We start from the raw sequence: 25021 nt of genomic DNA on the forward strand, positions 1-25021 counted from the left end.
CTCGGGAGAAACAGCCTGTGCCAGGCTGTTCTGGGAAACACGTATTTAGTTTCAAATTGGCTGCCCTGAGTCACCCAGAATTAGGTGCAGGGGGGGGGCGCGGGGAATCCTGAGTCTGAAATGAGACATGTGAGTGACCCGGGCAGAGCCTGAGTTGGGAGCATCCAGCCACCACCCAGTGTCCACCTCGCCTTGCCCAGCAGACCTGTGTCGCTCTCTGCTGGCCCAGGGGAAAGCATAGCTCCTTTAGCCACCTGGCACAAAAAATTGTTCCTCCACTTGTACTTTCCACCACAGGCTAAAAATATCTGGGGAGGCTGCCTGCATGGGACCGTGGAGGCAAAATATAAGAAGATGAGACAGGGATCTATGATTGCATGGAGAGAGACCTGCCCTGGTTCTCAGGGAGCCGTCATGTTACGAGACAGAAAGGCTCAAGGAACCCAAGTCTGATGGAGGGGTCATGGGCTCAACTCTGGGGGCTGAGACCAGTGATGGCAGCTAGAGAACTAACCAATAGGGTGTGGGGGCTAAAAACAGAATAATAATACTTTCCCTCCCATCTTGTAAGTTCTAGCTGGGCCAATAATCAAATTAACGAAGATTAACAGGAGAAAATAGAATTTAATACATGCACAAGGGGAATTCATATAAGCGTGAATATTCCAAAGACAGTAAGGCAAAATTGGGTATATATGTCATTTTGGACAAAGGAGAAAGCAGGGAATAGGGTCTTAGATTTTAAAAGTAGAAATGGGCAATTTGCAGCCAATTGGGAAAGAGCAGAACACACAGAGCAGGTAAATTTTTGTTAGGCAGCCCAGAAAACAATGGGATGGGAGGGGGTGTGGGGGAATCTAATCCACTGGCTCTGCTAGGAGCCTTCTTGCCTATGCTGATTTAAGGTGATCTAACCTGTCTAAGGTGATTGAGCTAAGGTTCCCTTCCTGAAGCAGATTTTTCCATCCCATCTCTTAGGCAGGAAAGTGGAGAGGGTCAAAGTTTCTTTCTGAGTCTTTTGTTTCTTAATAACCAGCTTAAAATCAATATTCTGAAAGGCAGCTTTAAGGTGGTAGAACTTTGGTCCCCTTGAAGAGCATGAGAAAGAGACCAAACATGTGGTGAGCCTGTTACTGAATAGGCCTGTTGCTGGGGGCGGGGGCAGATACTATTACCAAAACAATGCCCCTCCTACCGCAGGATCCTTCTGTTCTAGGTTCATTGTCCACCGCCCTTGAAATTATGGCTCTCAGTGGCAGCTTGACGAAAAGAAAATGAACTATATTCAAAAGTTTATAGGTTTTGAATAATGGCTAAATGTCGCTGTTAAAATCTCAAAATTCCTTTAAAACAACCACCAACACACACAGTCCTGCCTTCCCCCCTTGCCCGGTTAGGCCAGTCAGGCCAGTCAGGGGTACCGTCCTTCAAAAGAAAAAGAACAGAAGTCCGGAGCTCAGCTACACAGGCCTCTTGTGGTTCCCAGCACCATTAACTGTGTTGCCGTGATCTCCAGTTCTTAATCCAAAACCACGTGGCGCCTTCTCAGGGCCCACTAGCAAGAGCCCTTTCTCCCCTTTCCTTCCCGCATGGTCTTCACATTGTTTCCCCGTGTCTATGTCCCACTGTCTCTCTCGCAGGCCCTGTAACTCCTTCCTAGTTACATCTTGGGTTAAAGTTATGCAAACCTTCCTGGTTAGCCTTGTTGAGATGCAAAATAGCCGTCTTTGCATATGAGGTATGAAGCTATCCTGCCGTTATTGACAGTCAAAATGACTTTCAGTGGCCCTGCTCCCTGTCTCCCATCCCCCATGGCGGCCCACGGTGGGCAGGGGGTGGGAGAATATCTAATAGTCTTCTTGGGCACCCCAAGTTCTGGACCCCATTACAAATTCCCTTTGGGACGGCCATGCCTGTGCTCTGTTACAAGTCCAGGGAGCTGAAGGATCAGGGAAGGCTTCCTGTAGGAGATGGCACTGCAGCTGACACAAGAATGATCCTCCATAGGCGTGCAGAAGAAAGTGATAAAGGAATTGTGCAAGGGAGAAGTACCCCGGTATGGTGAGAGCCAAGGGTGCAGGGTGAGAGCAGGCTGTACATGAGAAGATCTGAGTGGGGAGGCCAGGAAGAGATGCGGTGAGGGGCCGGGGGCTGTGAAAGCACCTGAAGTTCCAGGAAATGAACTCACACTCGTTTGGAGGTGGAGGAACAGCCAAGGACGGGGGCAAGAGAAGCCAGCCGGACCCCTCTGTCCCCCTCCCCCATCTTCCTACTTCAGGTGGCTTAGGGCACGTCCCTTGTCTGGAATTGCTCCAGGAAACCAAGTTTCCCTGTTTACTGTTGACCTGCGGAGGGGAGGAGGGGAGAGGGGAGGGGTAACTGCCGGGGCAGGCTGGTCAGCTCTCTCCAGCTCCAGCTGGGCCTGGAGCACCAGACCTCCCTCAGCAGGCTCAGGCACTCTGCTCCCAGCTCGCCATGGCCACGGAGGTAGACAGTAGGCCTGGGGGGCTCCCCAGCAGTGATTGCAACCTTGGCGCAGCTCTCGAGCACATGCAGGCGGTCACCCGAAACTACATCACCCACCCCCGTGTCAGTGAGTATGACCCCCGGTGGGTGAGGTTAGGGTGGGTTGCCAGGTGGGTTGCACTCCTTTTTAGCCTCAGGGAAAGAGGACGACCGGAAAACTGGGGAGACCTAGGGGGCTTTTGGTCCAGCAGAGTGATTCCATAGGTTACCTGGGCAAGGGACCACCTCTGCAGGTGGAGAGATGGGGGTCCCCAGTCCAGGCTACCCCAGAGGAGAGGACAGGAGAGCAGTTGCAGGAACTTCCCTGTCATCACTCTGATCTTGTGTGGAGACCCCAAGTGCAGAGAGAGAGAGAGTTCCTAACTGCCCCTGAGAGTGTACGTGTGTCTGCGTGCATGTGTATGTGCATATGTATGTGCTTGGGGTGTGTACATGTGTACACCAGGACACTCAGCATGAGGAAATGCATCACCAAGTGTTCTTGGGGCATGTGTAGCAATGCAGAGTTTGTGTGCATTCTCAGGACGGGGAAATACGTGATGCTGCGTGTGCCCTATCAATGCGTGCGTGCAGTGTTTGCATTCTGCGGGAGGGTGCCTGTGCATATAAATAATCAGGGGAAGCATGTGCCTGGGTGTGTGTGTTCCCATCTTCGCTTGGGTGAGGGTATGTGTGGTGTGTGTGATAGCTTGAGTGAGTGTATGTGATCAGGGTGAGGAAATGTGGGTATATATGTCATATTGAACAAAGGAGAAAAGGGGGAAACTGCACATGCTTGCACACTCAGGGTAGGTGTGTGTGTATGTGTGTATGTGTGTACTCCCGCATACGTGCTCACGGGGAGAACACGTGAGTGTGCAGTCAGGTGATGTCACATGTCCGTATGTGTATGCCTGGCATCCAGGTGTGCAGATGTGTGTGCGGGAGCGCACCTGTGTAGGCTTCAGGGGGAGTGTCTCTGGGGTGACCTGCAGGGGTGGGCCAAGTCCAGACGTATGGGACAGAGAACGTGGTAAGGCCCCCCCAGGAACAAAGGGAGCCCTCTGCCCCTGCCATCTCTCCTAGTCCAAGGTCACTCTCCCCAGCCTAGCTAATTCTAGAATCCTCAGACAGCCCAGCTCACTGGAGTAAACCGGCTTGACCAGCACTAGCTAAGCGGAGCCAGAGGCTGCTAATAGGGTGTGTATGGGGAGAGGTGGCTTAGCACAGCCACCTCCCGCCCTCTCCACTTACCCAGCCCAGTGTGTAAGGGGAGGGGGGAGTGGCCTGAGAGGGCAGCTGAGAGCTTAGCTTGCACGTGGGAGTGGGGCCCCAAGAGGAGCGCAAGGGCCGTGAGGCACCCCCTCAGGCCCAAGCCGGCCCTGAGGGGCTCAGCGAACTCGGGCTGTGGAGAAGCTGAGAGGAGCGGCCCTGCCAGCCCTACCCGCTGGAGGTGCAGGGAGGATGGAGGCCCAGATTCTCCCCTGGCGCAAAGCGGGGGTCGCCAAGGCCCAGAAATATGCAGTGGCTGGCCTCCCTCTTGGGTCCAGAGCCCAGGCCTGGAGCCCTGAGAGGAGCTGGCTGACTCGGGCCATGCCTTGTGTCGGCCCACCCCTGCAGGCCCCTCCCTGTCATCCCTCCTCCCTGTGGGACAGGAGAGCCGCCAGAGTCCTGAGCGGGCGAGGGGTCTGGAGTCTGGGCCTGCATGCGTTGCTCCCCTTCTCCATGGGTCCTGTCCTCCCGGGAACCCTGCAGGTTGCATCCCCTACTCCCCCAGCCAGTTCCCTCCCAGCCATTTCCTTATTTATAGTCAACAAGCCTCAGGTCAAGTTTGACCCAGGCTGGAACCCAAGGGCAGCACCAAACCTCCCCTGCCACCAGGTTTGCAAGTGTACTGCTCCATGTGGCCCCCACCCAGACAAACGTGTTTAACACAGCAGCTGACCCAGAGGTGAGGTTTGTGCCGGGGAAGCCCCTTCAGTCTCCACAACTGTGTTAAAGATGCTACTGCAGTGACAGAGGCCACCACTTTTGCTTTGGCTGCACACCAGTGTCCTCGCAGGATACACCCAGAAAACAGCCCCAGCCCAGCCTTGACACCCAGCCACGCCCAGGGCAGGCCGGACACCTGCAGCCCTCCCCAGTGCGCCCCCCCCCCGCCCCCCGCCAGCTTCCTTCCCCTGGAGCTGCTCCCTCAGAGGCTGGAGGCAGGACACAGGAGTCCTGCTTCCTCCAGGAGCCTGGCCTTCTGCAGGCAGCCTCTAAGCACTTCCAGGCAGAACTTTTAAAAAAACTTAATCCTCACCTCAGGAAATGTTTATTGATTTGGGGAAGAGAAAGACACATCTGTGAGAGAGAACCATCTATCTGTTGCCGGTTGCCTCCCCGACCAGGGATTGAATGCAAAACCTTTTGGTGTATGGAATGATGCTCCAACCCACTGAGGGCAGACAGAACTTCTTGTGTAGAGACAGAAAGAGCCTAGAAGGAGGCAGCTGGCTCCCAGCCCCAGGGCTCACTGGGCTTATGGGTGGGTTGAGTGCAAGAGGCTTCTTGGCAGAGGAGGTGGCCTGAGGCACCGCAACGGCTGGGGGAGAAGTGGGCCAGAAAGGAGGGGGAGGGGTGGAATTTGAATGGAGAGTGAACCCCAGCAATATCCACTCCAGGAACTAAGGGACCTCTTTGCCACCCTCAGAGCTAGAGCTGTTCCCCAAGGAAAGGCGGTCACATGGCTTTGTCTGGTCTTGTAGGGCAGAAGTTACTAGGCTGATAGGGTGAGGGGCACAGCATGAGCAAAAGTTATGATGGACGGGCTGGCAGCCTGGCTGGAGGGATGGAGCCAGGTCTAGTCGCCCGGGGGCTTGAGTGCCCACCACCGGCTGCCTCAGTTTCCTTAACTGGAAGGCCAGGGAGGTTACACTGAGAGAATTCCACCCCACAAGGGTCTTAGGCTAATTCTAAGAACCACCAGACTGCAGCCTCTGCCGCCCCCCTTCCTTAATTCTTCCAGCGGGATCAGGGAGGGGGTGAAGGACCTGCTGCCCCAGGCTTGCCCCCACCCCGGCCTCACGCATGGGCGCCGCCTCAGCCCTCTCCCAGGACGCTGCAGGTGTGTGGCTGGGCCTTCCTAATTAGTGGGCTGCCAGAGCCTCCTGCTGAGCCTTTGACAGGGAAGGCGGTGGAGAGACCGGGTCGGGGAGGGGCTCCACCAGCCTGCAGCCCAAAGTGCAACCCGAAGTGTCAGCCAGGACAATGGAGAGGGGGTGGGTGGGCAGAGCAGCTGGAGGGAGAGTCTACAAAGTCTCAGGAAGGCCTGTTGAGGAAGTGCCCCTCCAAGGTCTTCTGGTTCAGCGCTCGGCCTGAGTACTACCCCCAGCCTTCACCTCTCCAGGGCCGAGGGTGTGTCCCAGGGCTGGGCTAGTGGCCATTTCCATGGGTGCCATAGGATACTGTCCTGATTTGTGGTGCGTCCCAGGAAACCAGCCGACTTTCCGGGCCTCAGTCCTTTGCTATGGACACGATGCGCAGAGCTGGGGGTGGGTACGAACCAAAGGCCTGGCTTTCAGTCAAGGACACCACTATTGCTCAGCCACACCTTGGCTGTGTCCAAACCAGACAGCCTCTAAGAAGAGATATAGACTAGTCTGACAGTGGGACACCCTAGCCTGAGGGGAGAGACTGTCTTGTCAAGGAACAGACAAGCTGGAAAACAGGATACCCCGTAGGGTGCCAGCCTGGAGCACTGGAACTTCAAAAGGAAGAGGACCCAGTTGGCTGCATTCAAGGGTAAAGCCTTAAAGCGTGTGAATAGCCAGATGCTGAACAGAAACAGCCACAGAACTGAATATCTGCAGTGAAGGGCCAGGCTACAGAGCCATTTCATCCAGCAACTATTTAAGAGGCCTGCCTGGAGCCAGGCACCATGGCTGCCGGAAGCCTGGGAAGACAGCTCACAGAGCAGGCTGTTGCAGTGAACAGATGAGGGTCTTAGAGACTACATGCTGGTCCCCCGTGTGGCCTGGGCCGGGGGAGGCATGGAACCGCGAAGCTGGCAGCTCCAGGGCCTGGCTCTGCTGCAGCCAGGCGCTTGCCCCAGCCCCTAGGCTCACCCCAAAGGAGCCCCTCCTCCTAGGGGGCTGGGGGTGGAGCAGCAGATCCAGCCCCCTCTTTGTGCCCATTACCATCACCATTTGTCCCTCCCTGGAGGATCCACTACCAAGGTAGAGGTGTTGGACGTCAAAGTTGATGAGGATTTCACGTGACAGAAGCTGGGAAGTGTGGGGAGCACACGGGGAGGAAGCTGAAAGGCTTGCCTCCCTGGCAGAACTGGAATTGGTTCCCTGGGGCTTTCTGGACGGCAGGCCTTTCCCCCTCTCTCACCCCACCGTCCTATAAGGCCCACCCACCCTGCCTCTTCCTTCTGCCATCTCAGTCCTTTTGTCTGGTATTTTCCCTATGGGGCCAGCAGCAAGATGCGATGCCAGCTCTTCTGGGGTGTTTTGAAATGCGACACTCTCCCCACCTTTGTGCTTTTTCTGGCATTTTCACAATCCCTTTCCTCCTCCCTGCTTCGCCATCCTTCCTCTGCGCCATCCTCCCTCTGCGGGGCTTGCCTGCTCCATTCCGCTTCCCACAGCTCTGGCAATCCAGGGAACTTTATCAAAATGCCAGGCGGGCCAGAGGGGCACTGCCTGTCTGCCTGGCACATTTCCTTCTTGGTGGGGAGGGTGATGCCGCAGCCTCTGCCCTGCCCCCTCATCGGGGTCTTCCTGTGCCCCCCCTTAGCCCTGCGCATCCTCTCTCATCCCCTCCACCCTCTGTCTTCACAGGAGTGGCAGGGGCCGGGGGAGCAAGCTCTTAGACTGTGTGACAGGACCCTCATCTGGTTTGGGGCTGGGGAAGTGCTGATGGGGGCACACATGGGTTTTCATGTGGGAAATATGGGGATGAGCTGGCGGGTCCAGGCAACACCTTCCGTAATTCATCCAGTGGATATTTACCGAGTGTCTACCATATGCCCACACTCTCCTAAGACGTGGGGACTCAGCAGGGACCACTGCAGATATCCCTGCTCTCATGTCTCATGGGACTACGTCCTCCGGCACCCCAGAAGGGAGCCTGTGCAAGCCAGCCACACTGCCCTGCTCTCTGTTCCCCAAAGGCAGCGAGTTCTTTCTCTCCTCTGGGCCTCCTCACCTCTGCCAGATGTGCCCTTTGCCCAGCTCTCTGGGGGCTGCTGATGATTCCCCCTGACCCAGAAGCCTGAGCTCAAATGGCCCTTCCTGAAAGGCGCTTGCTTCCTCTTGAGCACCCAGGCTTCCCACCTACCCACCCTGTTCCTTCCCTTCGGAGCACCTACCTCAGTTTGTAGTTAAATTGCTTTACCTTCAGCTCCTCTTTTTAATTGTAGGCTCATTGTTTTATTTGCCACTTGTGTTTACCTAGCCTAGTACCCCCAGGGCACCTGATAGCCAGGCTTGAAGAAAGGAAGGGAAGAGAGGAGGGAAAGCAGGTCATCCAGGGGAAGGACGGTGAGAAGTCCAGAGCCAGGTCCCCACCTTGAGGCCCTGAAACATCCAAAGGTCCCCCAAATAGGTTGAGGAGCAGTCAGGGCAGGGGAGGGGCAGGGCCTCCCAGGAGCTGTAGGGGACAGTGCATGCAGGACCCCTTTGGATTTAGCAATCCACAAGCCAGAGGTGGCCTAGAGAGCAGGCAGACTGGAGAGGGCGAGCGTTGGGTGGGTGGTGGGAGGGAAGAGAGCACGGAGTGGGGTGGGGGCGGGGGCGGGGGTCTTGCCCATGAGAAGCTGGGCTGTGAAGGCAGCCGCTAGAGAGGGGAGAGATTTTAAGATGCGAGATGCCAGAACTGACTGGATGGAGAGACCACAGACAGGGAGGCGCTGGCCCTTTGCTCCAAGGAGCAGTCACCTCTAGCATTTGACCTCAGGTGGAAGTTGGGACACGTCCTCGATGGAGGAAGAAGAGAGAGTGGCTCAGTAGATTGCTAGTTTGAGGGCAGGGGAATGAGGGAATGCCCTGCCCTGGGCCCAGACCCAAAGAGAACTTATTTCCTGGTGCCCTCTTCCTGTTCCTAAGTTTCCCTCACCATCTTTAAGCTTGGAAAAGCCTTGTAGTTATCTGTGCAAAATACCCTTGCCCGGCCTCTCTTCCTAGCCCAAGGCCTAGTCAAAGGAACTTAGATCCAACAAAAATAAGGAGCCTGGTGTTTCCCTTGGCGGGTGGTGGCTTGGCACCAGGCTGGCCTACAAGCAGAGAGCAAGTGGCTGGGAGCCAATGCGGTCTGATGGGAAAGAGAAAGAGAGGGTCCCAGCCCCTCCCCTGCCACAAGTATGCTGTGTGACCCTGGGCCAGGCTTCTCATCCTTCTGGGCCCTCTGCTCCCCGCCTGTTAGAAGGTGGTTGGACCATTCTCCCCTGGGATGTCCTCCCAGCCTGTGAGTGACTCAGCGACTTCACAGACACCCCACCCATCCTGCCCCTGCCAACTTCTGTCATCTCAGTTATTGCGCTGGTGCTTTACGAGGACCCCAGCGAAGGGCTATGGTGTCCCAGGGATATGGGTGAGGGCGGATCCCAGGGCCCCCCAGCCATCCCCTAGAGGGACCATAGTTGGCTCCCTGCCTGCCAACGTGCGGCTACAGGGCCCCGACACTGGAGCCAGGAAGTGTTCCCTGGTGTGTAACGCAATCGCTCCCTGTAAGCAGAGCTCATTTCCCCATTTGTGGATCTCTGTAGCCACTAGGACTGGGACCTTCTGCACCTTCCCCCTTTTTTGCCGCTTCCTCCCCTCACCCACAGACACCCAATGGGCCCGGGGAGCCTCCCTGGCAGGGCCTGGGGCAGAGCAGGGGTGCTGACTGGTGTTTCTCACTGGTGCCGCACTCCCACACGTTCAGCGTCCAGGCAGTGTGGGGTGACGAGGGAAGTGTGGTCCTGGCGAGGGCCAGGGGAGGGCAGTTCTCCCCACAGCTGGGGGGCGGGGGGGCCAGACGCTTCTGGAAAACACTGGGTCAGAGAGGAAGAGGTGGGTGAGGGGGGCTGAGGCCAGCGGGAAAGCAGCCTCAGGGAGGAGGAAGGCCTCTGTAGGGCCCAGGAGGAGAGGACTCTGAGGGGCCTTTGCCCTCACCCTGGCCCTCCCCCAGCCTCCTGCAGGTGTCCGAGGCAGCGGGGGCCCTGCGGGCAGGGGCACGACCCTTACAGCAATGGTGGCTGGCTCTGTCACAGCTAATGACTCTGATGGCCTGGGCTGAGGAGGGGACGGGGCTGGTGCTTGGAGGGCGGGAAGGGAAGGCCTGCAGAGGGGGGCGGTGTATGACCCTCACCCACCCACCCCTCCCCCAGCCTACAGGACTGTGTGCAGCGTCAATGGGCCGCTGGTGGTGCTGGACCAGGTCAAGGTAAGACTTTTACCTCTTCCCAGGCTCCAGAGCCAAATCCTAGGACTCCCTAGCCCCATAGATGCAGGGTTTACAGAAATTTCTCCTAAATTGTCCTGTCCCTAGATGGCCTCCAAGGGTCTGCCCTGCCCTGTTCTTTCTGACCCCCTGTCACCTACCTTCACATCATCCTCCCCAGCTGTCTCCCAGGCACTCGAGGTTCTCCCTTCCTGCCTGTTTAGTGGGGGCCCCAGTCTGGGCCTTGGGGAGCGCGAGCACCAATGAGCTGGGGGATCCAGGCTATTGTGTCTCTTCCCTCGTCAGTAGAATGGCTGTGTCTAACTTCCTCGTGAGGCTGGACTCTCCCACCTGCCATTCTCATGGCTCTTCTTTAAAGGGAAGAGGAGGCGGCGGCGGCAGATCACCGCCAGCTAACTTTTCTCCAGAGTTTCAGGCTTTCAAAGGCCTTGGGAAAATCTCGGCCTGGGAACCAGCAGTGTGAGTGGGAAGTGAAGTGGGCCTCACAGAAGGAGAGGGGACGTGGGTGACTTTGGTCCCCCGGGGAACAGCAGGACCATGGCAGATCCTGGCAGTATTTTGAGTCCCGTGGAGGGGCATTCCCGAGGCATAAGGAGCCCTGCAATGGTATGGGCCCTGTACCTCCCAGCTGCACCGCCCCCCAACCTCGTCCCCTAGGTGAGCAAACTGGAGACCTGAGGGACAGCCTTGACGCCTCCTTCCTCCCTCCCTGCTCTGCCGGGGCACCTGCTCTGCAGCGCCGTCCCACCTCACCCATACCTTATTATGGCCGGGTCTCGGGCCCCCAGCCTGGCCACCTGCCGTCCTCCACCTGCAGCCCCTCCACCTGCAGCCGTGCAGCCTGACCCTTCACTCCCTGCCTCAGCCTCACTCAGGGCTCCCTGCTGCCTTCATCCCGCATACCTTTCCACTCTCGTGTCTCATCACTCTCCCTTCTCCACTTAGAAACCCACACTGTCTCTGTAGCTCCCGTTTAATGCCTCCAGCCTTTTGCCTCCTCCCCCTGCTCTCCCCGCTGCTTCCTTGACCTCCTTTCCCCCATGGCCTCCATCTGACTCACCCTCAGAGCCAGCCAAGAGCTCACCTTCTCCGGGAGCCTCTCCCAGCCCCTGTGGCAGTGAGCCTGCCCCTCCTCTCAGCTGTGTGTACTGCCTTGTGGTCAGCATCCCGTCATCGAGGCAGTTGGTCACCACCTGGCCGCATGTCTCCTGCCTGCCCCTCCCCCCACACTGTGCCCTCCTGTTGGGCATGGCTGGTGTTTTATTAATCCTGAGCTCCTGGGGCCCCACACCACACTTTCACCGAACACCCAGCCCCTCATAGGTGTTTGGCTTGTTCAAAGGAAGGGTAAGTAAGTGAATGAGATGGATGAGTAAATAAGTGTTAGCTAAATGACTAAATACGGACCCGGCAAAACCTAAGCCAACTACATTAAAGAAATCAGACCCGCTCATTTCTGGAAAACAGATTCCACACTCAATGGACATTACTGTTTGACCACTAATGTTGGCGACACCCTGGGAGGAAGTGTGGTGGGGTAGTTACGCATGTGGGCACTGGGGTCAGACAGCCTGACTCAGGCTTCTTGACTTTTAATCCCAGCTCCATCTCACCCTCTCTGCTAGCTCCCTGTCAGTTCTGGATCAGCAGCATCAGCACCTTCTGGGAACTTGTTAGAAATACAAATTCTTGGGCTCCATCCCAGATTGCCGTCTCCCGCCCACTCGCCCATCTCCATCACCCTCCCTACTGTACCTGTCAGTCTATGGGACACAGTGCCACACGGGGAGTTAGTACCTATGCAGACACCCATTTTCTAAACTGTAACATGAGGCTTGACTAAGAAACTGAAAATGGATCCCTGGACCTATGACATGCATCTGGTGCTCTTGCAGGATGGGATAACTGGAAGATGGAGACACCCAGAGAACCCTGGGCTTGAAAGGGGGAGGAAAATAACAGTTTTAGTCTCATAAGTTCAGAAGGCATCTTTATGATGCCTCCCTTTTCACGGTCTCACACCCCTTTCCCTGTTCTTTGGTTTCTTGGGCAAAATGCCACAATTCCTCCTCTATGGCGCCACCTCCTGTCCACATTGAATCACACAGGTAATTAACTTCCATCATCAAACGGAAAAGTATTGGGGGAATAATTTTGTGTACATCACAGGTTCTTAGCCCACGCAATAAGGGCCTTGAAACTGTATGCAAACATTTGAAGGTACGCATTCATGTGCCTGTGCACTTTGGAGGTAGTTTCCACAGTTTCATCTGATTTTCCAAGGTGCAAGTTCCTGCCAGTGTTCCCAGGAACTTCTGAGTCCTCTGAATGTGTGCCCAGCAGCTCCACTGTGCTTCATTAAGGGTGGTTGGAAACTCAGTTGAATCTCCAGCAGAGGAGATGGGTTGCACTGTACCATCCCCACTCCCTGCAATGCTCTTGGTAACCAACAGTGAGGCTCATTGAGAGGAAGCAGGCTTGCTCAGTGTGTGTGGCTGGAAAAGGGGCTTCTTTGGGTAAAAGCTCATTGTTGCGCACTGGGATTCTCGCCCAAATTCACTGTTCTAAGTGGCTACGACCACCCCTCCCTACAAACGAATACCCAACACAGAAACACAAGGAGTCTGGCATTCTCTTAATAAAGGATTCCAGACCACACTTTCCATGCCTGTGTGTGATGGCTCTGACAGTTCTTCCTACTGTCTGACTGTAATCTCTCTGTTGTATAAAGTTTGTTTTCTCTGAATTCATTTTTCAGGGATACACAGTGTGCCACTTCCTGTCCACTCTCCTTTCCTCCCATCCTCCCTCACCCACATAAACCCACATTAAAAGGATGGCTTTGTATCACCCTGCTGCCTGGTTCCTACTGGGCCCGTTGGTTGATCTCTTTGGGGACCACTCTGGCCTGTGCTCTGTCCAACGACTTTCCTCCCGAGGTTAGCAGCCCACCATCAGCTCCACAGACAGTTGAGGCCGGTGGCAGGTTCAGAAACGGAGGCCCAAGCAGAGCGGCAACAGAGTCGCCCGCCACTCTTAATTGAACTTCCCAGGCCACGCAGTCCTTGCGCTCGGGCTCCCTCTTGTGACTCAGAAGCCAATGACAGCTGAGCCTAGCGGCTCAGCCCACCTCCGAGCCTTCCGCGTGGGCCGAATCCCTCCCCCAGGACTCCCACACCAAAGGGTCTGAGGGGTAGTTTGGAGAACAATCAGGTGGCCTTCCAGTCATCCTCTTCACAGGATGAGGAGGGACCCAAGCCAGAGCTTCCCTCAGTAGCGATCAGAGTTGCAAAACCTCCTGTCTTAGGTTCGACCCCAGCAGGGGTGCCCTGGAGGAGAGGACCCCACGCAGGTCACACCCAGTTGGGAAATTGAGCCATTTGCCCCGCCTTACGCGCCGTTAAGGTCACTAGTTTGTGGAGACCAGGGGATATAATGATGGTAATGATGGCGAATAACCACGTGAACATGTTCCAAATTTTTATTACATTTTAATTTTTTAAAAAACTCTCCTTTGAATTAGTGAAACAAAGAAAAAACACATAAAGTTAACTATCTGCCCCTAACCTATTGAAATAACCGATGTGAAGACCCTATGCATATCAGAGGTTTACATTAATGGCAGTCTTTTAAAAGGTATCAAGTAGATACACATTTTTTAATTAATTGATTTATTTTTCCAAACACATTTGTCTCTGCCTTCTCCCAACCACTTTCCCCTGCCCCCTCCCCCCTCATTTTGTAAAATGTAAAATGAGATACACATTTAACTCATTCTTGATAGCACAGTAGGCAGTAGTATGGATGTCTTGTGTCTTATGGAATAATAGTTCCACTATTAATGGACATTCAGCATGTTTCCAGATTTTGCTGTTACAAATAGTACAGCAACATATATCCCTTTCACACTGATGTCTTTATTGCTATAGGATAGATCCCTGACATAAACTGCTGATTCAAAGTATTTATTTATTTTTAAATAGACATTGACAGTGTGGGGCTTATCCCAGCAAACTTGGGTTAACTCACACATTCCTACCAAACCTGTAAGAGAGGACTCACTCCTCAACACCCTTGCCAGCCTTTTATATGGCTGTCAATTTTCAATTTTGTCTGTCAAATAGATGGCCATTAGTACTCTTGCTTTTCCCTGATGACTAGGGGAGCTGAGCATCTTACTTGTTCAGATTTCACTCCCTCCTCTATGAGTTGTACAGCTTGAGCTGCGGGAATTCTTTGTTTATTGTGTATGGTAGCTTTACCATACAGAAATTTCAAATGCTTATATAATCAAATATTTCATTTTTTTCATTTATGGCTTCTGGATTTCTCATCTTAAAGACATCTCTTTTATCCTCCTTTTAACTGGATTACTCAGAAAGAAAATAAGGAAGAAAAGCTCCTCTTCTAGGATTTTTCTTTGTTTTAGCTTTATATTTATATTTTAGCTTTTATATGCCTGGAATATATTTGTGTTTCTGATGTGGGCATCTTCTAAGTAGATACCCAATTATGTTAGCACCATTTGTGCAATAAATTCTTTTTTCCCTGTGAACTAATATTTGTCCTATAACAGTACCCTATAAGCTGGCTCCTGTCCCTGGGCTCTGTAGTCTGTCCTGCTTATCTGTTGGTCTGCCCATGCCAACCCTTCCCACTTGCCTTCAGTACCCTCAAAGCACATTTTAGTATCTGATAAGGCAAGTCCTCCAACCCTGATCTTTTCTATAACTGTTTTTGGATATTCTCAGACATTTATGTGAATGCTAAGATCAATTTAAGTTCCAGGAGAAACAATAATCCATTGTGAGTGCACTTAATTTACATACTCTTGAAAGGATTTACATTTTTAAGATAGTCATTCTGTCTTGAAAAACAGTGTTCTCCATTTGTTTAAGGATAGTTTTGTGTCCTTCTGTAAGATTTTATTATTTTCTTGTACCTTTCTTGTTAGATTTATTTCTAATATTTTATGGGTTTTGGCCTTATTGTGGGATGGAATGTTTTTCTTCATTTCATGTGAAAGTAAAGGGAATTATGTCTCTTTCTATTGGTATTTTATTTGATCATTATGTTTGTTTAAACTCCTATAATCCAGAACATTTCCAAAGAGACTTCCTTTGACATTTTTGAAGAATACAGTCTCCTCTCCTCACCACTTTAAAAACAAAAAATAAAACATTCTCCATTTATGTTTTTGGTACACTTTTTCCTTTTCCTTTTCTTTCTTTCTTTCTTTCTTTCTTTCTTTCTTTCTTTCTTTCTTTTTTTTTTTTTTTTTTGGTCTTACGGTATAAACCAACATTTCCAAAACAAAATTAAGTAACAATGGTGATACAGGCATCTCTGTGTGACTGATTTATTGGAAATGAAAATGGGGTTAGAATTTCCCCATTTACCAGGTTGTTGATGTTGGTTTTAGAGAATAGTCTAGTGTTCAAGGACTTGCTTTCCACTCTTGTTTTACATAAAATTGTATTAGAAACAGCTGCCAAGCTTTATCAAACAACTTTTGAGCTTATTTACATAATCCTATGGAGTTTTTCTTTTTATTTATGTTGACAGACTCCCTATTATTATGTTGTCAGTTGTTAACAAATTCCCTAATGTTGATTGACTTAGGCTTGCATTCTTGGAAGAAACCCTGCTTGGTCATACTTGTTATTTATTTAATACACTGATTGAGTCACTGAGAAATGACTTAAAATTTCTGTATCTATATAAGAAATTGGTCTATAGTTTTTTGTGAGCTATGCTCTTTATTGGTTTAGGATTTGGGGAGTTTTTCATTTTGTAGTTTTGTCTCCTTCTAATCTTTATTTTCTTTTTATGCTATTACTTTGTCTAGCTCCTCCAGTGCATGCTGAACAGAATGACGAAAGCAGGCATTGTTGGCTTGCTCCTAATTTTAAAGGGAATGTTTTATACAATATATTATATTTTCAGTAGATTTTGGGGATATTTTGGAGGGTTAAGGAATTTCCCTTTTATTCTCTGCTATCATAGTTTTGTGCTTGTTTTTTTAAAATTAAATTTATTGGGGTGACATTGGTTAATGATATTGTATAAATTTCAAGTATACAATTCTTTAAAACATCATCAGTATATTGCAATGTGTGCTCACGGCCCAAAGTCTAATTTCTTGTCATCACCGTATATTTGACCCCCTTTACCCTCTTCAACCTCCCCAGTCCCTGTTCTTTTGTGTTTAATCATGGAGAGTTTCTTCTGTAACTTTTTCTAAAACTTTTTTAGATGATCACAGGTTTTTAAAATCCTTTTATCAACTAATAGGAAAGTTGCATGAATAGACTTTCCAATATTAGACTAACCTTGAATTCCTGGAATAATCCCAACTCGGTTTTTATTATTTTTATTTGCGTGTGTTTGTCTTTATTTTTTGTGTTTTGGTTTTTTTTTTTTTTAGATTTTTTTCTTTTGTTAGTTGGTTTGTTTGTAGCTTGCTGAACTTGGTTTGCTAAAATTTTGTTTAGGATTTCTGCATCTATATTCATGAGTGAGATTAGCTATAACTTTCTCACAATTCTTAGTTGAGCACTAATGTTATACATGCCTCATAAAATTATTTAAAGGCCATACTTTTTCCCCAAGTCTTTTGAAAAGCTTAAATAAGTTTCAAACCATTTGTTCCTAATTGTGAGAACTCATTGGTAAAATGACCTGGCACTAGTGTTTTCTTCATGGAAAGATTTTAAACTATTTGTTTACTATCTTAAAGGTTATAGGAATTTTCTGACTTTCCATTTTGTTTTTAATTGGTTTCGGTTTGAGTTGAATTTTGTTAGGACTTTATTCATTTAATCTAAGTTTATATTGCATAAAGTAGTTCATAATCCTTTCATTATCTTTTTAGTATTATTAGTATAGCTACTTTTGACTTTTGCATTCCAACAATTATTTATGGATGCCTTTTCTCTTTTTTAAAAATCAATGTTGCCAGAAATCTATTTTATTAGGCTTTTCAATGAGGCAGTTTTCATTAGGCAGTTATAAGGTTCAGGGCACCAATTAATAACTTCACATATATTATCTCTTTTCCTCCCCAAAGCAGCACTATGAAGTAGGTATTTTTAATATGATTATTACCCCCATGTTAAAGATGAGAAAACTAAGGCTCAGAGACATTATATAACTTCCAAGGGTCACATAGCTTCTAAGCATCAGAGCTCAGTTCCAACTCTGATATTCCAACTCTTGAGTTGGTTCTTCTACTCATTCAGGTATACTGCTTCCCGAAAGGAATTCAAACTTGTCCCTTCCTAGTCCCTCGAGTTAGTTTCCAAGAGTGCCTGAGCACAAGGGGGAGACAGAAGCTTGGGACTGGATCAAGGAGGGGCGGGGAGGGGACAGGAGCTTCACCGCTGGTCTCAGTGTTGTCCTGGGCTGTCCTCCTCCCCTGCCAGTTCGCCCAGTATGCTGAGATCGTCAACTTCACCCTCTCTGACGGCACTCAGAGGAGCGGGCAAGTACTTGAGGTGTCTGGGACCAAGGCAATCGTTCAGGTAAGTGGTGCCAATGAGATGTTGACTGGTTGAATAAATGAATAAACTCACAAACTTCCCATGCTATCTTATAAGCTCCCAAGACAGCAAATGTCCTCTTTCCCTGAGAGCACCTTGCCCAGAGCTGGTCATAAATGGGAGAGTGGACGCCCCATTCTCTCTGGCAAGCCGCTTATTAGGGTTACCAACCTCTTGTCCCATAGGTATTTGAAGGTACCTCTGGGATTGATGCTCAGAAGACCACCTGTGAATTCACAGGGGACATCCTACGGTCTCCGGTGTCAGAGGACATGCTGGGTGAGGGGCGGGGGTGTGACAAGGGGGGGTGGGCCCCTCCGTCTTGCCATTCAACTTCTCGATCAAGCGTTTAGCACACTGCATTGTCATCACCTGTTGACATGTCCACTTCACCTGTGAGCTCTTTGACGTCAGGAGTTGTGTCTTCTCTCTTCAACCCTCACCCCTCGCTCAGGGCCTGACATACAGCAGGCGTTCAAGAACTGAGGGAAGGCACCTTCAGTAAACTAGAGGCACAGTAGGTAGCCATCTCTCTGGGCTCAGCCTGAAATGGACAGCACATCCCCTAATTTTCTCCCACGATCTGCTCTCCTGGCCCTCTCTGCTTTCCAACCCCCAAATCACCCCGTTAGTGCAGTTGGTCTGGGTCACAGCCCTGCCTATAGAGGTTTCCAGGAAAAAAAGGAAGACTCCCAAGGAGACAGTCGCCGTAGCCAGCTCTCTGGGGGTAACTGGGGGTTGAGGGGGAAGCGAACACAGGGCACCTGGGATGTGCGGGGCCAGGTGGGAGCTGGCGGTGGTGTGGGCGGGGAGCAGCAGTGAGAGACCCAGGGCTGGCCTGAGCATTCTCACCGTGCCACTCCCAGGTCGGGTTTTCAATGGTTCCGGCAAACCCATTGACAAGGGACCAATGGTCATGGCGGAGGACTTTCTGGACATCAACGGTGAGTGGCCAGAGGCTCTGGATGGCTCTCAGGATCCAGCCCTCAACCACCTTCCCACCCCCAGGCATCACCTCCACCACCAGACACAGGCCTGGGCGGCAGGCCAAGGCTCACCTCCAGGGCTGATCAGACTGACAGCTGATCACATGTGACACGATAGCAGCAAAGGCCTCTCTGTCCCCAGAAAATGACAGAGCCTGAAATACTGCCATCAGCAATCCATGTCCAGTTCCAATAAAATGTCATCCCCGTTGTGCAGGGTTCCACATGTGCCCCAAGACCAATACTCTCCTGCCTTCCAGTTCCCTGTCCTCACCCCCGAGAGCGGGCTTGGGTGGCTGGCGCAAGCAGGCACAGCCCCTCCCAGGCTCCGCCCACTCAAACAGAAGCTGTCCCGAGCGCTCCAATTCGATTACTTCGATTACTTAGGTTTGCTGAGGATGTGATGGAGGCCCATGGAGGTCCTTGGCTGGCTCAAAGCCACACAGCAAGTCGGAGGCAGGACACAGAACACATACCTCCTCAAACGGGAGGTCTCTGAGCCACACTCAGTTGTCCTCACCCTGCATAGCACCCGTGAATGACTGAGGAGGGCGCCGGCTCTGACTGCAAGAACCTCAGCCTAAGCTCCCACCCACCCTTTAATGCCCCATGGCAGCGCTGTCCAAGGGGGAACTGGACATGTGGCTACTTAAATACAAATTCATTCAAATGAAATAAGATGTCATTTCAAAACCATATTTCATGTATTCGACAGCCACATGTGGCTGGCTACTGTATTAGGCAGTGCAGGTAGAGCCCATTTCCATCCTGGCAGAGAATTCTGTTAACCATGCTGCTCTGGAGTCCGAGGTTGGGGTGGGGGAGGGCAGGGAAGGACTTGAACCCTTGAGTATAGGTTTATGATTTCTGTCTGCAGGCCAGCCCATCAACCCCTACGACCGCATCTACCCTGAGGAAATGATCCAGACGGGCATCTCTCCCATTGATGTCATGAACAGCATTGCCCGTGGGCAGAAGATTCCCATCTTCTCAGCGGCGGGGCTCCCCCACAACGAGGTGAGGCCTGTGGGAGGCTGCAGGCACAAGCAAGGGCAAGGGACAGAGCAGAGGCCGGGGCGGAAGGGTGAGCAAAGAGGGCTTCCTACGCTAAGTACACAGGAGTGGGCTGAGCTGGGGTCGTCCACATCAAGACTGGCAGTGTCCTTTGGCAACTCAGGGACACAGGGCTGCACAGGACCTCCTCATTGTTCCCAAGCAGGTCTTCGAGTCTCTGCCCAAATGAGGGGGGCACTCAGCGGCTCACAGGAGAGCCCATGGGTAACCCCAGTGCTGACGGTCCTGCTCAGCTCTGCCCGCTGGTCCTTGTTGTGGGCATTACTCCCTGCACCAAGTGAACCGCTCTCATGCCAGCCCCACGGCCACCTGAAGCCTCCCTACCCTTGCCACCAAGTATGCAGAGCCCCGTTCCTCTCAGAGCAGCTGGGGTGACAAGGTTTCTAGATGCTCGTCCCCAAACCACCCCCACCCGGGCACTCCCAGATGTGCCCCAGCTCATCCTCGTAATAGTCTGAGTGTTGAGAGGACATAAGCGTCCCCGTCCTCCACCCTCCATGTGCACACGCACCCTGACCTATGCGACTTCCGGCTCCACACGCCGCAGGCCTGGGGCAGCTCTGCGCCCAGAGAAATACAGCCGGCGGCCGGGAGGCACGGGGTTCTGAAGGGCCAGGCTGCCCCAAACCTGTGTGGAGGCCCTTCCTCTTTGGATCTGTCACTCCGCCTGCTCCCCCTGACAGGCACCCTCAGCCTTTTAGTAGCCACAGAACAGGGCAGCCTCTCCCATGAGAAAAGCTGTAGGACCTGGGGTAGCCCTTTCACCTTTGCGGATCCCTCTCACTGAAGGCCCCGGCGGGAGGGCAGACTGGAAATTGCCCCTCATCCTCCTCAATGGCGCTCTGTGTGGAGGGCTCTGACGTCCTTCCTCCTACCCCGTCCATCCCAGATTGCTGCCCAGATCTGCCGCCAGGCCGGGCTAGTGAAGAAGTCCAAGGCTGTGATGGATTATCACGACGACAACTTTGCCATTGTCTTTGCAGCCATGGGGGTAAGAGGGGCTGGACCAGTTTGGCAAGTTCTGGACACTGCGGGTGGGTGGCCTTGTCTCCCTTGGCCCCTGCTATGGCCCGATCCGATGGCAGAGGCACAATCCTTCCCTCGAGAAGCTGTCAGAGTCTTGGCCAGTCTGGCGGGAGAGGCAAGAGCATGACTGAAGGGGCGTGGTGGGCTCAGTGACCAGGGCAGGGTGTCCCTCAAGGCAGCCTAGAGGCCATGGCAGCTATAAGATGAGCCCAGGGTAGCCTGAAGGAGGGGAAACTAGGCAATTTGAAGAGACAAGACAGCTTTGGGAGGCAAATACAAAGGCTCAAGGTAGAGGGGTTGGGCAGGAAGTTAATGGGAAGCAACTGGCCCAGGAAGGGACAGGATGGCCCTGAGCAGAGCTCAGCCTGGAGAAGCCTGGATCTCTCTTCAAGGGTCTGATGAGGCCCTACCCAGGACCGGGCAGCAAATCGGCCCTGCCCTCTCGAGCCCCAGGGTCACCCTAGCAACTGTGGCACCATCAGCCCTGTGACTGTTGGTCAGCCCATAGGCTTTATTGAGAAGTGATGAGGGGGCCTGGACCCCTGCCCTCAGGCCTTGGGGCCCCGCCTCCAGCCCTCCCTGTTGTGTGTCCAGGTGAACATGGAGACAGCCAGGTTCTTCAAGTCCGACTTTGAGCAGAATGGTACCATGGGTAACGTCTGCCTCTTCCTGAACTTGGCCAATGACCCCACGTGAGTCCTCTCCTGGTGCCCAGACGGTCCTCAGGCAGCAGGTCTTGTGCCCCTCCAAGACCCAGATACTGGGACGCATGGATTTCCCAGGGCTAAAGCCATGGGCTAGCGCTGGAGAAACAGGCTGATAAGGGGTAGGAACCGCCCACGGAGGGACAGAGGGAGCAGGACCGCCAGCCTGCCTGCTGCCGGCAGTCACTCTGCTCTTCCCGCAACCTGCGTTCCACCACTGTCCCAAGTCGGGGCTCCTCGTCCTCGAATCACTTCCACAAAGTCATCACTAAAGAGATATTTCCCTAAACAATTTGTTTGGGAAAACTGCTATTTTAAAACTTAAGAAAATGTGAGCTTAAGTCTAGGGGTCCAGTGGATGGAAAAAGCAATTCCATAGACTATCTTGAGTACTGTGTGTACTCCAAAAACCAAGTACCAGGATTCTGGAGTCTGTGATGACATCCCCAAAGGAGAAGCCCACAGGCACAGAGCCCGGGGACTCAGGAACGCTCAGATGGAAGGGGGCGGCCGGAGCAGGACAGGGCACGCTCGGTGAGCTCGGGAACAGCGAGAGGACCAGCCCGGAAAGAGTCCTGAGGATGACGCGGAGAGCAGGGGCGCTCCGGCTGGCCCAGGGTGGACACCCGGCGGGGAGGGAGCTAAAGCAGAGGCCCCGACCTGCCTCCCTCTGATATGCCAGAGTCCCTCACCTTCAGGCCACAGAAACGGCGTGCCGTCATCCTCGTCGGCCACTCCTAGTCCTGCCTGTTCCACTCTCACACAGCCTCTCGCCTGCCCCAGCCTCTGTTTCTTTCCTCCCTTGAACCACAGGACGAGAATGTGGGACCTGGTGGAGTTACCCACTCCCAGGAACCACAGCCCTGGCCTGGGGGGCTGGGAGCAGGGGCTCACCGTGCCCACTCCTCTGCTGCTATGCACAGTCCCAGCTTCCCAGTTCACTTTTCACTCGGTACTGGAGCTCAGCAGAGCCCAGGCACTCTAACCATTGACCGTGTCTCCAGGATCGAGAGGATTATCACCCCTCGCCTGGCACTGACCGCTGCTGAATTCCTCGCCTACCAGTGTGAGAAGCACGTGCTGGTCATACTGACTGACATGAGTTCCTACGCAGAGGCCTTGCGGGAGGTGAGGCGTCTGGTGGAGGGGTGACAGGTTCATTCCAGCCCCTGCGCCCCGGAACTCGCCCACCCAGGCCTGCCCCTGCTCCATTTCTCACAGTCACTGAGCCCTCCATTCACCATTCCTTGTCTCAGCCTCTCACCGCCCTTCTTACTCCAATGCCCATGGATGCTGCAGGTCTCAGCTGCCAGAGAGGAGGTGCCCGGGCGCCGAGGCTTCCCTGGATACATGTACACGGACCTGGCCACCATCTACGAGCGGGCAGGCCGTGTAATGGGCCGCGGCGGATCCATTACTCAGATCCCCATCCTCACCATGCCCAATGACGGTGAGCCTGCTCCCTGCCCCCTGCCCTCTGCAGCCCCCCGCCCTCCCTGCCCACCCCGACACTTTGGGGCCCCTGCTTCTTTGCCCAGATATGTAGTCGCTCTGTTCCTCCATCAGGGTAGACACTGTCCTGTCCTTGCCCCCACCCACTCCTATTGCTCCCATAGTGGTAAAAGAACCCAGGTGGCCTTGAGTGGGTGGAGACCCTGGTCCCCATCCACACTGAGGCCAGCGAATTTCCTTGTAGATATCACCCACCCGATCCCAGACCTGACAGGCTTTATCACAGAGGGACAGATCTATGTGGACAGACAGCTTCATAACAGACAGGTACTGTCCCCTCCCCACCCACTCTCTGTTCTCTGCACCCCCCGTGTGCTTCATCTCTCCGTGAATTAAGAATGACCGCCAGGAAGGCCAGCACCAAACAGGAGACAATGCCCCGGGGAGACTGGTTCACAGGCAGAAGACAGGTCTGGGAAGAATCCAGCCTACCTGGCTATGGGAACTTGAGAAAATAAGGTCATCTCTCTGATTCTAGGTTTCCTCTTCTCTAAAATGGGAATAAAAATACTTCATCACTCAGTTGTATTTTGGAGGATAAAATAAGTTGGCATACAGAAAGCATCCAGAAGATACTAGATACTAAATAAATACTATCTCTCTTCCCTTTCCAATAACTTGCTCTGGTGAACTGAAAACAATGGGTAGCCGACACAAGTAGATGGTGAATAATGTGTCGGTGGGTTAGAAAACGTCTGTCCCACCTGAAGCTAAAGGCAAACCTTATGACTTTTTCCTCTTTGTTTGGAAAGTTCTTTCTTTGTAGCTATTACCTTGAGCATCAACCTGGTTTTGTCCAAACAATCAAAAGTTTTGAAATAGTGAGTCTTTCATTAACTGGTGTCATGCCATCTCCCCGCTACACATGTAGACACCTACACATCCAAGCCCTAGGATTTTTGAGAGATAGGGGAGGGCGCTTGTGGGCCACCTCTGTATAGGATGAATGAGGACTAGACCCTTGACACCTCCAGGGTGGAGGGGGGGTGGGGAGACAAGCAGGGTGGGGAGGAAATGGGAGTCTGGACCATGCCTTCTGCCTCATCTTCTGCTCTCCTAGATCTACCCCCCCATCAACGTGCTCCCTTCCCTGTCGCGATTGATGAAGTCAGCCATTGGTGAGGGCATGACAAGAAGGGACCACGGAGATGTCTCTAACCAGCTGGTAAGAAGGAGCAGACCCAGGGACTAGTGTAGATGCTGGTTTCAGATGCTGAAGGCCTGAGACCTATCTAGACCATGAGCTTTTCTCCTGGCAAAATCCCTCCCCCAAAAGCTGTCCCCCCCACCACCACCCCATTTCCCACCCATCACAGCCATACTGGGAGCCATGGGGCTCAGGTGATAATCCTGCGGTGACCGCCTGCCCACTCTGCCCCCTCCCCCAGTACGCCTGCTACGCCATCGGGAAGGACGTGCAGGCCATGAAGGCAGTGGTGGGGGAAGAGGCGCTTACTTCAGAGGACCTGCTTTACCTGGAATTCCTGCAGAAGTTCGAGAAGAATTTCATCAACCAGGGTGAGGGGCGTAGGGGGTGGTCAGACAGTAATCCTCTTACCTACACATGTACACCTGACACTCGTCCTCTGTCCCTAGGCCCCTATGAGAACCGCTCAGTGTTCGAGTCTCTGGACCTGGGCTGGAAGCTGTTGCGCATCTTCCCCAAGGAGATGCTGAAGCGCATCCCACAGAGTGTGATCGATGAGTTCTACTCCCGAGAGGGGGCGCCGCAGGACACCACAACCGACACTGCATTCTAGTCCCTTCCGCAATAGGCCCCGGACCGGCTCTGGGACCCCTGCCTTCCGCACAGTGTCCTCGCACCCCTCCCCATCCTCCATGGTTCCGTGCACCTGAGCCCCTGAGCCACCCTCTTCTGTGCCCACCGTCAGCCCCCCGCCAGCTGGGGTGGGGCTGCATGCACACTCCATCCCTCTCTGGCTTCCTGGCACTGGGAAAAAACAGATTGCCAAACCTGTATTCTATGTCTTGTTCTGATAGGAGCATTTGTATTAGTATTTTAAAAGCCCCCCAGCTAAGAAGTAATTGAGATGAAGAGTTTATCTTATGTGAAAATAAGATTGGCAAAACATTGGTGATTGTTAAAGTGGGGGTGATGGGTACATGGTGTTCGTTAAACTATTCTCTCTACTTAAAAAAAAAGGCACAATAGTGTCTTAACAGCTGACAATAGAATTTCTTTTTGGGAGTTATTTATCATTGTTAGAAAATACCCTGG

General features: G+C 52.6%; 1 protein-coding gene across 1 annotated transcript; it reads left to right on the top strand.

The window, feature by feature from the left end:
- The first annotated feature begins 2443 nt into the window (after positions 1-2443).
- ATP6V1B1 (ATPase H+ transporting V1 subunit B1) lies at positions 2444-24542 on the top strand. The gene is made up of 14 exons (XM_054586938.1): positions 2444-2593; positions 9866-9921; positions 17364-17462; positions 17666-17759; positions 18347-18424; positions 19344-19483; positions 20430-20531; positions 21161-21258; positions 22275-22398; positions 22570-22720; positions 22967-23049; positions 23843-23947; positions 24171-24300; positions 24379-24542. The coding sequence occupies exons 1-14, from the start codon at positions 2476-2478 to the stop codon at positions 24540-24542; spliced, it is 1542 nt and encodes a 513-aa protein (XP_054442913.1). The 5' UTR covers positions 2444-2475.
- The last annotated feature ends 479 nt before the right edge of the window (positions 24543-25021 follow it).

Source organism: Pteronotus mesoamericanus, unplaced genomic scaffold (genome assembly GCF_021234165.1).
Source record: "Pteronotus mesoamericanus isolate MK-2021 breed Mesoamerican mustached bat unplaced genomic scaffold, CSHL_Meso_final contig_98, whole genome shotgun sequence".
NCBI lineage: Eukaryota > Metazoa > Chordata > Mammalia > Chiroptera > Mormoopidae > Pteronotus > Pteronotus mesoamericanus.